A 14,021-nucleotide genomic window follows, 5' to 3' on the forward strand; every position below is an offset into this window, starting at 1 on the left:
TTGATTTTATAAATTTTGAACACTAAGATGCAGTCACAGTGCTATTTACTCCCATAATACACCAAAGAATTTCCTTGCATTAGATTTGTCCTCTGTGGTCTCCTGATTTTGCTCCTCAAATTCAAGGGCTGAGGAAAGAAAAAGAAAATCGAGTGTATACCAGATACAAATTTGCCCAATATCATGCATTTATATGAACCTAAAGTTGTTGATTGAACATGGACTAGCATTAAGTGAAAGATGTTGTGTAAACTATACTTGATCAAAATATATATCTTGGTAATGTGCGTATTTCGCTAATGCATATTGCTTTCTGATTTTGTTCTCAACGTAGAGCGTTGCAGCGGTTAGTAAATTATGATAAGAATAATTTCTCAAGTTGCAGTGGCGTTGGGTCTACAAACAAACATTCGGCACAGGCATCACTTCGGCGATTGGAAGATGTTGCCCCTTCTTGTAAATCTGTCCCGTCGCCCAGGATTAGGTAGGAGATTCCATGATAAGCAGGAGATATACATCGGTAAGAATCCCGTAGTAGGAATAATTTAGATATGACACATTTATTTCACACGGCCGACGCGCCTGATTTCGGTTGGAAGCATGGACCAGGCAAGTCTTGCCCGTAGCGTGGGGACGCGATAAAGTTTATGCAACTACAACCGACGGGAAAGCCCAGCCGCATGAACGCAGAACATACCTTGCGCATAGTGATAAGTTGTAGTAGTTATAAACACCCCAAGTCACATAATTTCAATCAAAATATAATTCATTTCTTATTCTCTCATTCCCAATACCGCAATACCTTTTGTCGGGTTCACTCCGTACCATACGCAAATTATTCGCAATGGATGTTTCCGGTTTCGCATTGATCACTGGAGCTGCATCGGGCATTGGCCGAGCGTGTTCACTGGCATTCGCTGCCGAGGGCGCCGCTGGCTTGGCCTTATTCGACCTCAACCAGGGGTCTTTGTCGGCTGTCAAGGCCGAGATCGAGGAGGAACTATCCAAGCAAAATAAGTCGGACAAGTGCCACATTGAGACTTACGTCGTCAATGTTGCAGATGAGGACCAAGTCAACGAATCTATCTCGGCCGCTGCCAAAGCCTTGGGCCGCATCGACTATGTAGTCAACGCTGCAGGCATGGCGATGAAACATAAGGGTGGCGCAGCCTTTTGCGAAACTGCAGACTGGCAAAAGATCGTCGATGTCAACCTTACAGGATCATTCTTTGTTCTCAGAGCCGCGTGCAAGATTATGCTGGAGCAAAAGCCTATTCTTTCCGCCATTGATGGACGGCCGCTGCAGCGGGGCTCCATTGTCAATTTCGGTTCTATTCAGGCAGTCGTTGGACTGCCTATGTCGACAGCATACACTGTCACTAAGCACGGGATTATGGGGCTGACGCGAACTGCGTCGGAGGATTATGCAAAGGACGGTGTGCGGATCAATGCTGTCTGTCCCGGATACACTGAAACACCTTTGACGGCTAAGCCGGAGATTCTTGCGGTTATGAATGAGAAAGTTCAAAACATGGTTCCCATGCAGCGAATGGGTTCGGCACGGGAAATTGCGGACGGTGTGCTATATCTGGCTGGCGGTCATGCTTCTTTCGTCACTGGAACTGCGCTATTTGTCGATGGCGAATATACTCAGCGATGAATTATGAGTGTGATGTACTCGCTTGATGGCTTAGTGAGGCCCCGGGCCCGGGGAGTCAGCAGCATATGTAACTATTAGGCTATACCCAGTGAGCGATCTCCAGCCCTGTAAAATTGGGCACCTGATCTTGGTGGATTAACTGGGGGCCTTTTGAGTATTACTCGATTTGGCGCAGTGGTCAAAAAGCGGCAATGCCTAAGCACTAAAACGACACGGGATAGCCATCCACCTTGCGCCCCTTGAATATGGTGTATATCTAGCAAAATTCAGAGTAATACAATTTCTAAAGTTAGAAAAAAGGATTATCCGAAACTCAAACCGACACTTTCCACGTGAATAGTAAATTTATAATGTAGGTAATACCTGGTTCTTAGCCAAGCAACCCTACGCAAATGCAAACTCTTGCCAAACGCAAATTTTAACCAGCGCGTCAATTTTCTTTGATCGTGGACTCTTGCTCATGGGCTTGTCTCTTAAAATGGTGATACACTCGCTCTCGGTGGTGTGGTTAAGCCTTGAAATGAACCCGCACAAACCGGGATTCGACCTAACACTGCCAAGTGGTACACAGACACACACACCTAACCAGACGGGGTACTATATATGCTTTGATTTTAATTAATCCGATTACTTACCACGACACTGCTTCTGGGACATTGCTAGGATACCAAACCCCACCATAGAAATACACGTGAGCACAGAATCGAAGACATACAACGTCCACTGATGGCTCTCAATGGATACCCCTCATTCCCCATAGCATATTAAGTGACTCGAAAAGTGGATCGGATAAGTACCATGTAGACGTTATGGAGCGAAGAAGGCTAGATCAAGAGCAAGCGAAGACTTTCTTTTTGAGAAATCAAAACTTTCATCTGCGCTTAGGAAGTTGGACATGTTAGTGACATCGTTGGAAGAATTTCAACAGATCTTTTCCGACTACGAAGTGTTTTGTATGAGATGAAAGTAACGAGGGCATGAGCTTTCCTCTGAGTGTCTTTTCCTTCCTGTCAGTTTTGTTTCTTCGTGTTTTTGGTACCTAATGACTAAAATTCCCTATCCTTGAAGGTCCAAGTCATGTGCAGAATACATTTTTAATGGACATGGTAGAGAAATGAATTATAGACAAAATCCACCAATCCAGTGAATTCGTTCCCCGGCTAACCTGCCGTAGAACTTTGAATGATATATTAGCTAGAGTAATCTGAGACATGCATCCCCATATTGCAAAATTAGGCCACCGGATTTTGGCTAAATCGTTGGATAAAAGCACTCGGAAAGCCTGGCCTTGTGATCCATCCCTGTCTAAATTTTGCGCTTTACCTGGATTGTCTCGGCGCCGACGAATTCAAGTATAGTAACGTTTCTCATTTTCTGCCTCGGTATCTAGAGTTTCTACTTATACACCCTATCAAACATCGCCAGAATGTGGTTTGCATTTCAACTCCTGGATTAAGACCTGCCATGGCCAAGTAAATTACTACTATGGGAATCGGAGACAAGCATATTCATCGGTGGCCATTTTACATGGACTTTGTACTATAATTCAATTTGGACTAGTACTGAAAATGCGGGGTTGTGTCGTCCCGTAGTGGTCTGTCTAGTGGGGATATCTCCATACTAGTCTGTACGGATATTAGCGTTGCTGATAAATATCAATCAGATAATAGTGATTCAGACAGTATCATTCTAATATCGACATGTTAAATCCATGATCATTACTTCGTAAGGGAAACCCCATGGGTACAGAAAAATCAACATGGTGAGGTCTACGCAAACTATCAAAATACCAGCCAGCACATGCCAACGGATCCTTTGTTCTTACCTTCTCTAAACCTACTCTATACAGTAGTATACCAAACGCCACCAGGAACTTCTAATCCAAGTTTAAGTGTATTAGCATTTGACTTTATCCTTTTTTGCCGGCCGACTATTCCATTTTATTGCCACACTTGCTAGGATGGATAGCCTCTAAAAGACATATGATTCCCTGGCCCATTCAACTCCATTGTAGAATTCACTCCACCTTTGATCAATCACCATGGGTAAAATCTATACAATAGGATTGGCAACATTTGCCGCAACGGGCAGCTTTCTGTTCGGTTATGATTCTGGTATTGTTCACCAACTCACTACGCAAAAGTTGACTATGGGACTGATATTATAGGTGTCATGACCGATGTGATCGCTTCCCCGCACTTTTTAAACTTCTTCAATACGACCAAAGCATCCACAATTATCGGCGCCATCAACAGCACATTCTCAGGAGGCGGTTTGTCTCCTACCGTGGGATTTGGGTGATCAGACAAGAATTGACAGCAATATAGCGGCCATTGGTGCCCTCATGGCCGGTTTGACTATCGACCGATTCGGCCGTAGAAGAACAATCCAGCTCGGTGCCTTACTGGCGACTATTGGTGCTATTCTCCAATCTGCAGCTCGGAATCTGGTCATGATTCTAGTTGGACGAATTGTCGCTGGCTGGGCAGTGGGTGTCCTCAGTATGTCTGTTCCAGTTTACCAGGCCGAATGCGCCCATCCAAAAACCCGTGGCTTGTAAGAACCTTCAAACCGGAGAAGTGATATCAGACTAAATCATGGCTTGTACAGGATTGTCGGACTTTCACAGCAAATGATTGGGGTTGGCTTCATCGTTAGCACGTACTTTTGTTCCTATTTCATTCCATTTGGACTGCAATACTTATACATATCAGATGGATTGGATATGGTTCCCTTCATGCCCCTAACAGCAGCTCTTTGCAATGGCGATTCCCACTCGCGTTTCAAGCACTTCCCGCATTCATGCTGTTCTTAGGAATGTTTTGGCTCCCTGAGTCCCCTCGTCATCTCATCGAAAAAGACCAGGAGGATGAGGCGTTCCGCATCCTGAAGCGCCTGCACTATGACGGCGCGAACATGGAATGGATTCAAACTGAATTCCGCGAAATTAAAACCACTATAAACGCTGAACGGGTTATCACGGCTTCTGGGTGGACAATCATGTTCAAGGTACCGCAATGGCGGACTCGGTTGTTGTAAGTTCCCCACACATTACTATTGGGAATCGGGATTCTCATGTTTCTTTACCAGGCAAGGAACCTTGGTGCAGGTTTTCTCCCAAATGACCGGCATCAATGTTATTAACTACTACCAAAATATCATGTCAGTTCTCCACTGTCGACATGATTATTAAGTATTAACCCACGACAGGTATGAAGCACTAGGCATTACCGGGAACCGAGCTACCCTTGTCACCGGAATTTACAACGTCGTCGGTCCTCTTGCAAACCTCCTCTTCATTACTTTCATCCTCGATCGTATCGGCCGTCGCCGTCCTCTACTCTTCGGTGCCGCAGGAATCACCATCGCACTAGTCTGTGAAGCAGCCCTAAATTCGCAGAACGAGGATGGGACAAAGACCGGCTACAGCATCGGTGGGGTCTTCTTCCTATTTGCTGTAACGGTCTTGTTCTCGATGTCCTTTGGTTCAATTGCCTGGGTATATATGTCCGAGGTTATGCCGATGCAGATTCGCGGCAAGGGCGTTGCATTTGCTACAGGAATTGGCAATTGGACAGTTAGTACGCTATGGAGCCAGGTTTCACCCATTGCGCTGGGGAAGATCGGATGGAAGTTTTATTTGATTTTTGCAGCATGGAGTACGTTACCCCTGTGACTGTCCTTGCTATGATACTGACGAGCTAGATGTGTGCGTTACCATCCCAACAATCTTTTTCTGGTTCAAAGAAACCAAGCAAAAATCGCTCGAGGAGATTGACCTCCTCTTTGGTGGAAGAGCACTGGGCGCTCTGGATGATAATATCAACTCAAAGGCAGTAGAATTGGAAACGGTTGGAACCGCTAGGCAGTTGGAGGATGTCACTGTCTAGATGGTGTCCACCAAGTTACATGCTGGGAGTTTCGATGATTTTAGGAAATGTTTGAATTTTAGTATATTTTTCGCTTGGTACCAATAATACCGTTCTTTGCCTTTTTATCTGAATCTATAATGAATCTATTATTAGGTACTTCGTCATCAATAACAACGATACGCTGAAAATATAGCTCAATGCTGAATTTATGTGCATAAGTCTAAATTCTATGTAACCCAATCAAATGATATCGCCCAGCAACAAAGTATCCATGAAAACATTTTATATACAAACAACAAGCTTAAACCTCGGCATTGCTAGCGCAAGAGAAGCTGTTGTTGGAGGCATCATCATGAATAGCCTTGCCGGAAACGTAAAGGCCAAGACCACACATGCAACCACCAATCATAATAATGCACACATTCGCAATAGTGAGTGCAATCTTCCGAGGAGAGGAGAACCACTTGCCCTTGTTGATGTGCAACCAGTACACACCACCAAGACCGTAACTGAACCAACTAGCGAACAGCGAGCTAATCAGGCTCAGCAAATCACTGAAGACGGGAATGGCATCGGCAATGATCCAGGCAATAACCCAGCACGCAAGAGCGATTCCAACCCAGGAGCCAACAGCAAGCAGGTCACGCTTGTGCATGCGGTCAGTGCCACGGAACAAGCGGACGTAGATGTACTTAAGACCGATGTGGCCGTTGACGACACCAGCACCGATAATCTGTGAGTGTGTTAGCAGCCGAAGAGAAGATAGAATGGGAAGACAACGTACAGTTGGGATGGCAATTCCATAAGCAACCTTCTTCAGAATAGGGCCCGCAGATCCAAGGGCAGGAGATGTGACCTCCTGGCCGACATAGTAGTAGATCACCACAGCAGCAACGGTGTAGAAGATAATTTCAAAGGTCTGCAGCATGATCAGAGCCTTGGGGAAATCCCTAGGTTCCTCCATCTCAGCGATCAGACCGAAGAAAGCCACGTGGGCGCAGTAGGCAAAGACGATGTTGGTGACAGCGCTGAAGGCCTGGACCAGATCGGTGTCGATGGTAGCCTTGAGGTTCTGACCACCCTGGTTCTGCACACCGACTGCGACCATGGTGATGATAACAGCAGTCACAATACTGGCGAAGGCTATAAATGACAATTAGCGATTATTCCTTCGAGTCCCGGCGGAGTTCGATTGTACATACACAGGCATGAGATGTAGGTCATGTTCTTCATGGTACGGGGCAGAGAGCAGACGAAGCAGATGATAAATCCGACGGCGGTGAAAACCATGGTGCAAGTTCCGTGTTCTGTAACGGTGTTCATCATGACACTGAAAGTCAAGATGTGAGAACCCATAATGAAAATCGAGAAGAGCAGCTGGCCGAGGCCGAACAGCTCACGTCCAAAAGCACCGAACAAGACCTCGCCAGCGTCGGCCAAGTTCTGGATGTGGGGGTATCGAGTGCGGAATTGGTAGATTGTGTATCCGGTGTAGGTAGCGAGAATTCCCAGTCCGATAATTAGGATGAGAGCTGGGGCGAGGCCTAGCTGGGCGAGAGTCTTAGGAAGGGACAAGACACCCAGAGAGACGGATTCGGCAATCATAACTAGATAATGGTCAGAGTTGGTTCATAGCAATTAATCAACAGATCAACAGTTGTGATCATGCGTGTGCTCTAGCACTTACACATTCCCGTTTGCCTAACACAGAATTAGCCCATATTCTTGAAGGTTGTTGCTTCATAGCATGAACTTACCACCACTTCATAGTTTTATATTTAACCTCCGCACCCTCCTCGTTTCCAAAGGCATCTTGATACTGTGGATTCTGATCCTCCAACGTCTTCTTCTCGTTATATCCCGACTCCGAGTCAGTCGCCTCCTGGTAGGGTGTCACTCCATCGTGAATCATGATGTCGACGTGTATAGACCGACAGGGAAGGGGTGTAAGCGGAGATAGAGAAGAGAAGTAAAGGAAGAAAAGAACCCTTGTATGTGTGCAAAGGAAAAAAAATTCTCGGGCCAAGAGGTGGAGCTTTCCTCAACGTTAACTAAGACAACCCCAGCTTAACTTGTATGGAGAGTTGGAGGGCATAATTCTGGGGCCCGGATCTTCTGGAAGGGATGGAATCAGGGCTTATCAGTGTCCATTCAATTTCTATTGCCTATTCACATTATGTTTTCAATAATCTTGCGGCTCAGATTAAAAAAAATGCAAAGCTTTGATGCCAAGTTATGATCATCCATAGAAATTAAGCGTAGGTGGGTCCACTTCCGGGCTGAAAGTGGGGTTACTGTGACCCGCTGTGTCGACAATCACCCAATCACAGACTCGGCTCGGAATTCTATTATCTAACAAGAATCGCCGGACTCGCGTGGCTGGCCGAGGGTAGCCGCTTATTCCAATCCCGAATCTCACTGGTTTCAAGCTGTTACTAAATGCCAAGATGTGCACTCCGTTATGGGTTTCTCTCTTTACTTATCTCCGTTATTGTCAATATGAATGAACGGTGTACCGATACCACGTAGGTATATTGTAGATTGTACTCAGTACGCAAGGGGTAGCAAATCAATTACCTAGGTAGGATCCAGTAGAAAAAAAAGTCCAGTATGCATAGAAGGACCGTGGGTCTTAGAGTGAAGCTCTTTTGCCACCAAAAAAAAAATTAATTTTAGTCAAGCCTTGCCAATTCCAAGGTTTCATCAAGGCAGACATTTATGGTTCGGCAATTTTGTTAAGCCGCGTATCCGACGGTTAATGCGGCCCTAAAGGTTAGGGCAGGTACACTACGGAGTACTGACGGGGCTAGGTAGTATTTGGTAGGTCGGGTGTGGGTATTCCTGAACAGTCCCTTGACCACATACTTGGAACGACCGAGCTGGTTATAAATAATTGAATCATACCTTCCTAATCCGGACAATCTATGATGTGTGTACGGAGTATATATGTGCATATCACAAACCTAAAGGGCTACTGGAGTATCCGTGCCTCCCTCCACATTCTGACCTCTCTATCTCCAACTTCCCCCGGACGACCCCGGGTTGGAAGCAATTCGAACGTAAGTCAAAGTTTAAATCCGCGAATAATGCTTCTCCGCATTCAGCCCATCCCCAAAAAGCACTCCACCTCTCGGAGTCCTCGTGGGGTCTGTCATGTAACATAGTCAATGAAAGTGTTGATCTCACCACACGACTACAAAAACTCCCTCTTAGTACGGAGTACGGCTCCCAATATGACAAACTATGGACCAAGAGCCGGAATCTTCCGTGAACGGAATGACCAGTGGCCCATACGCAGGTAGTATAACCGGATCCCGTTTCAGTGGGGTAGCAAGGCTTGTCACGACATCCAGATGCCACTTCTCTGACTTAGGAAGCCCGTGTCGTGGCCTGTGAAGGTATGTCGGTTCCGGAACCGACGGCCCGTTCTGATGACAACATGCATCGTAGGTCAATACAATATACTCATCAACGAAGTCGCTGCAATTGGGCGTCTCTAGTAGTCATGGTATATATATATGTGTGTGTGTGTATCTTACATCCTGGAGTTCTAGAAGGGTTTGGCCTGACTGGTCGAGATGGATGGGCGGTGGGTTGATATCTCGTCTATAGAGAGTACAGCTATCATTCCTAAGCTCCATTTCTTATAAAAGGGATTTGAAAGTATTTCGCTGATAATTGGAGTCCATTCGAATGCCCTTATGGTTGCAGATGATGTGTACAAGATCATGCGCTCAAATATTCAATTGTCATGTCGGTATATATGTATTCTTATCTCTGGCTTACACTAATGCCGATCGGAGGAGACGCTCCATCTCTTGGAGGGAGTCGGGTTTAGAAGTCACACTGGACATCAGGTAAAGAACATTGCCAAGGACGCGCGAGTGAACATTGAACTGATCACCGCCAACAGCAAGCTTCTGCTGCAGTCCCTTTGCGGCATTGGAGTTGTAGCCTGCGATATTGTTAGCTTTGTTAATTTATCAGGTGTTTTAGGTCTGAAGAACATACCCCCACCAGCTGCATCACGCAGCGAAATACTAAGCACAGTTCCAATAGCAAACACGCTCTCCACCGACTTCGTGGAAGATAGGTCCTGAAGGAGACCATGCGACCAAACACTCCACACATCTGGAGTTGAAGCTTCAGCAGTAGCAGGCGAGCTGCTACGCCAGTCAGCGCGGTATACATCCCACGATCCATCAGTATCAAGCTTAGCCATGGTCTTCAAGGAGTCAACAGCGACCGTGCATCCAACGGCATGGGCGGTGTAACTGTGACCATGAAGGAGGGCATCGCTCTTCTCGGGACTCGAGAAAGCATCAAAGATTTCCTCGCTAGCGACAGTCGTGCAGAGCGGTACCAGCCCGCCCGTGAGGAGTTTAGCGTTGACGGCGACGTCGGGGTGCACCCCTAAGAAAGATGCGGATGTGCGGCGACCGAGACGGTACAGTCCGGTGAAGACTTCGTCGAAGATGACTGGCAGGCCCGACCATGACGGAGATTGTTTGGGAGCGGAAGCGTTAGTGGAGAACAGCTCTGGGTGGTCGCGGACCACATCGGTCAGACATCTCTGGAAGAGGGGGTCACTAGGAGAGGGTTAGTTCATCTATAAATAAACAATTGCGCTACCGGGTTCTCACCAGAAAAGCATTCCACCCGCACCGAGGATTACAGGCTCCAGGATCAATGCACCAAATTTCACTCCTTGACGGTGGACCAGATCCTGAATAGTGCGATGGATGTAGTCCTTATAACGCTGGGCAGTAGCAGACTCAAGACGCTGGCCGAGATCAAAGACCGACCCCAATGAAGCGAAATCAACATCCTCGCCGAGTTCTGCCTGCAGCTCACCGGGGATCTCAACTTTCCAAGATCCGCCAACCATCTTGACAAGAGGGAAGTCAAACCAGTGCCCACGACCACGATACCACTCCACCTTCTTATTGAATGTTGAAGGCTCCGAACAATCCATCACACCGATAGTGTCACCGTGGTAGCTACCCTTGAGTCCAAGAATCCCGATCTGCTCCTGGCTCGCATCCCAACCGTACCGGTCGCAAGAAGCGCGTAGACCCATCTTCACAGCAACTTCCATCCCCGTGCTTCCATTGTCTGTGTAGAAGACCTTAGTGAACCTCGGGTTTTCGATGGTTTTCAGTAAATTGTCTGCAAGCGACAGTGCTGGCTCATGGACAGCCCCTGCGAACATGACGTGTCCGTACCGACCGGCGGCATAGGCAGCAGATAGAGACAGCTCGGGGTTACCGTGGCCCAAGCCTTGCGTCCACCAAGACGCAGATCCGTCGAATGTCGGGCGCAGTTCGCTTTGGGTATCTTTCGATGTGTTGGGGCCGAATGTTTGGAAGTAATCATCATGCGCTGAGTCGATGACGGTAATATCCTTCGCCTTCATGCCTTGGTGCTGGGTGAAGGGGTACCATATCAGCTCTTGCGCCCGGTCGGCCATCTCTTCCAGGCGCTGGACGCGCTCGGTGTTGTTGACGGACATCTCTTCAAGCAGTCGGGGGACCTCCGACTCCTTTGCGGACTTTTGGTAATAGCCGAGCATGGCCTCCTCGTCCCTTAACTGGGAGTCGGCATCCAGCTGCGATGGTCGGGCGGGAGGTGCCGGTAGCGACACCAATGGAATGCTTTTTTTCTGGAAATAATCACGCAGGTATTCGTGATTTTGGTAGTACTCATCTCGGAACAAGAGAACCGATGAGATGTCATAGCCACGGAGGAGCAACGACTCGTAAGCAGAGATCGAAGAAGAGATTCCCCCTAGACGAGAGTCTGCCACCAGCACAATTGGCAGCCGAAGTGGTCGATACAAGTCTGCTTGCGAATTGCCATTGGGGCCCGGGGAGTGTACACCCCCGGCAGTCTCAACAAGGGCGAAGTCAATGTCCGACCGTGCCCAGCCGGACAGGGTGTTATGTATGGATGCGAGGAGATCATCATCTCGCGGGATCTGCGCGGTGAGCTTCGTGTGTTCTAAATTAGGACAATGGGCACTTACAAATTTATCTTTGGCTGCCAAATGCGGGCTCACTGGGTCATCGAATTGGTAGAGACATTTGGTGAGCGTTCCGGCGCCGTAACGTTGCAAATGCCTGCAGTCGTGAGCGATTGAACGAAATTAAATTCAATTCAATGGTGTTTTGAAGTTCGCCTACCGATCGTCGGCATCATCCAATGCCCCTGTTGACACGGGCTTGAGGAATGCGGCCCGCTGTTTCTGACGTTGAACGGCATTACACAACACCGTGGAGACAATTGTCTTCCCCACGTCCGTGTTAGCCCCGTAGACTTGGTGGGCTCTTAAACTGCGCCAAAGCGCTGCACCGACTGGAGGCATGATAATGAGATGAAGTGAAGTGAGTCAGTTCAAAACAGACCTCGGTAGAGTATTGACTTTCCGACTCCACGCCAAAATCCCCACATTTTCTGTAATTCACCGGACTCTCTTGTTGGGTGACTCAACGACTTAAACTTCTTGGACTTTGGGGAAATAAGACTTGTCCTATTGTCAATCTCAACAATCAACAATCAACAATCAACAATATTCGAAACTAAAATAATCAAGTGGATAATCCCGTGCATAAACCCTTCAGGAACAGAACCCAAGATCATCAGGGGAATTGACGTCAGTGATCGTGAAAATCAATATGGTTGCATCTCAACCCAAAACATCGAGCACATCGGGCTCAGCTCCCAAAACCCTCATTGACTCACTCTCTGCCGCATTGTCGCGCCGGGAAGCCAAATCTGCCCGTCGGAGGCTGACCATTTTACCCCAGACAGCTGTGGATTTCTCCTCCAATGACTTCCTGTCACTGTCAACGTCTTCTGCATACCGGGAACGATTTTTAGCACTTTTGAACAACACACCGCCATCATTCCCCCTTGCCAGCGGAGGTTCTCGGCTATTAGACGGGAATTCGGCTTACGCGGAAGAGCTCGAAAACTTTGTCGCGGAATTCCACCAAGCCCCGACAGCACTTTTATTCAACTCCGGATATGATGCCAATGTCGGTGTACTATCCAGTATTCCCCAGCCAGGCGACGTGATTTTATACGATGAGCTCATCCACGCAAGTGCCCATGAGGGCATGCGTCTGTCGCGGGCTGGTCCTCGGAAGATGTTTGCCCACAGTTCGCCCATTGGCTTGAGAGAGGCTCTGCAATCGCAAATAGCCGAAGACCCAGCAATTGCGGAAGGTGCGCGCAATGTCTTCGTGCTCATTGAGTCTATCTACAGCATGGACGGCGATGTTGCTCCCATCAAGGAGTTTATCGCGGTTGTTGACGAACTGCTACCTCACGGCAATGGATATTTCTATGTCGATGAAGCGCATGCGACGGGTGTGTTTGGACCGCGGGGTGCTGGGGTGGTTCAGGAACTCGGCGTTCAGGATCGCATGTTCATCCGAGTGCACACCTTCGGCAAGGCACTAGCGAGTCACGGAGGTATGTTGTCTTGTCTGGTTTGGTCGGCCCTTGAAATACCCGACTAACATTTACCCAGCCATGGTTCTCTGCGGGCCAGAGACAAGGGATTACCTGATCAACTACGCCCGGAGTTTGATCTATACTACCGCTCTAGGATTTCCCTTCCTGGCATCGATTCGCGCAGCATATGAGCTCCTGTCATGCGGTGAAACTGAATCAGTGAGTCGATCCCCTCTCCATACTCTTAATGTACCAACAACTAACTGGGTCACAGTTACAACGCCGGCTTCAGGAGTTGATCCGCCATCTCCGACAACAGCTCGATGGCCTCCATACATATCAATCAGTCATGTTCGAAGTCGACCATTTCCCCACGTCTCCCATTATCTCTCTTCGCACATCGCAGCCACGGCAGCTGGCGAGTCTCTGCCAGGAAAACGGATTCATTGTTCGAGCGATTATGCCACCGACGATTCCCGAGGGAAAGGAACGGGTGCGAGTATGTTTGCATGCAGGAAACACCGAGGGGGAGATCGATGGTTTGACGCGAATGATCCAGTCGTGGCTCGATCAAAGTCATAGAAATGCGTCCAAATTATGAAAGCTTGAGGTTCTTTGGGCTTTGCATTTCCATGGAGATTGTCTCCTAGCTTCAGCCAGTAATATAGATACTCGGATATATATTATTATACATAGCTTGATACACGTACTTTATCTTTTCACCTCTTAGATAAGTGATAGTGATAAATAACAATGAATACCATTTTTGTTCGAAGGATTTTACTAGGATCTAGTATACTAGTACTAGTTGCGTCTAGGAGAAAACCCTTAACAATCTGATAGGTTGGTCCCCCTTGTACTTTTTACCTCTCGTAGCTGCCTAGCTAAAGACATTTATCAAAAATCTACTAGGATCTACTAGGATCCAGTAAGCAAAACTCGCTTGATAACCTGACAACCTGACAACCTGACAATCCCCGCCCAGGCAGACATGGCTTGGGAAGTTCTTTCAATTCTTCCAATCTTGCGAG

The 14,021-nt window shown here is 47.6% G+C and overlaps 5 protein-coding genes across 5 annotated transcripts; 3 read left to right on the top strand and 2 right to left on the bottom strand.

Annotated features, from left to right (window-relative positions):
* Positions 1 to 844: 844 nt before the first annotated feature.
* N7455_011362 (SDR family NAD(P)-dependent oxidoreductase) lies at positions 845 to 1,660 on the top strand (the record flags this gene model as incomplete). The annotated part of the gene is made up of 1 exon (XM_040954339.2): positions 845 to 1,660. One exon carries the CDS (start codon positions 845 to 847, stop codon positions 1,658 to 1,660), a length of 816 nt encoding a protein of 271 aa, XP_040815057.2.
* A 2,172-nt stretch (positions 1,661 to 3,832) lies between these two features.
* On the top strand, positions 3,833 to 5,550 carry N7455_011363 (sugar porter family MFS transporter; the record flags this gene model as incomplete). The annotated part of the gene is made up of 7 exons (XM_040954496.2): positions 3,833 to 3,932; positions 3,988 to 4,216; positions 4,271 to 4,321; positions 4,375 to 4,695; positions 4,751 to 4,822; positions 4,871 to 5,319; positions 5,366 to 5,550. 7 exons carry the CDS (start codon positions 3,833 to 3,835, stop codon positions 5,548 to 5,550), a joined length of 1,407 nt encoding a protein of 468 aa, XP_040815074.2.
* A 192-nt stretch (positions 5,551 to 5,742) lies between these two features.
* On the bottom strand, positions 5,743 to 7,444 carry N7455_011364 (uncharacterized protein; the record flags this gene model as incomplete). The annotated part of the gene is made up of 5 exons (XM_040954298.2): positions 5,743 to 6,265; positions 6,317 to 6,675; positions 6,735 to 7,139; positions 7,220 to 7,233; positions 7,290 to 7,444. The coding sequence occupies 5 exons, from the start codon at positions 7,442 to 7,444 to the stop codon at positions 5,834 to 5,836; spliced, it is 1,365 nt and encodes a 454-aa protein (XP_040815049.1). The 3' UTR covers positions 5,743 to 5,833.
* A 1,870-nt stretch (positions 7,445 to 9,314) lies between these two features.
* On the bottom strand, positions 9,315 to 11,896 carry bioDA (adenosylmethionine-8-amino-7-oxononanoate aminotransferase; the record flags this gene model as incomplete). The annotated part of the gene is made up of 5 exons (XM_040954462.2): positions 9,315 to 9,487; positions 9,544 to 10,121; positions 10,176 to 11,509; positions 11,558 to 11,651; positions 11,715 to 11,896. 5 exons carry the CDS (start codon positions 11,894 to 11,896, stop codon positions 9,315 to 9,317), a joined length of 2,361 nt encoding a protein of 786 aa, XP_040815034.2.
* A 310-nt stretch (positions 11,897 to 12,206) lies between these two features.
* N7455_011366 (aminotransferase class I/II-fold pyridoxal phosphate-dependent enzyme) lies at positions 12,207 to 13,591 on the top strand (the record flags this gene model as incomplete). The annotated part of the gene is made up of 3 exons (XM_065606646.1): positions 12,207 to 13,008; positions 13,067 to 13,209; positions 13,265 to 13,591. 3 exons carry the CDS (start codon positions 12,207 to 12,209, stop codon positions 13,589 to 13,591), a joined length of 1,272 nt encoding a protein of 423 aa, XP_065459812.1.
* Between the last annotated feature and the right edge of the window lie 430 nt (positions 13,592 to 14,021).

The sequence above is a fragment of the Penicillium solitum genome, assembly GCF_028829755.1.
Source record: "Penicillium solitum strain IBT 25940 chromosome Unknown utg000009l_segment0_segment0, whole genome shotgun sequence".
Taxonomy (NCBI): Eukaryota; Fungi; Ascomycota; class Eurotiomycetes; order Eurotiales; family Aspergillaceae; genus Penicillium; species Penicillium solitum.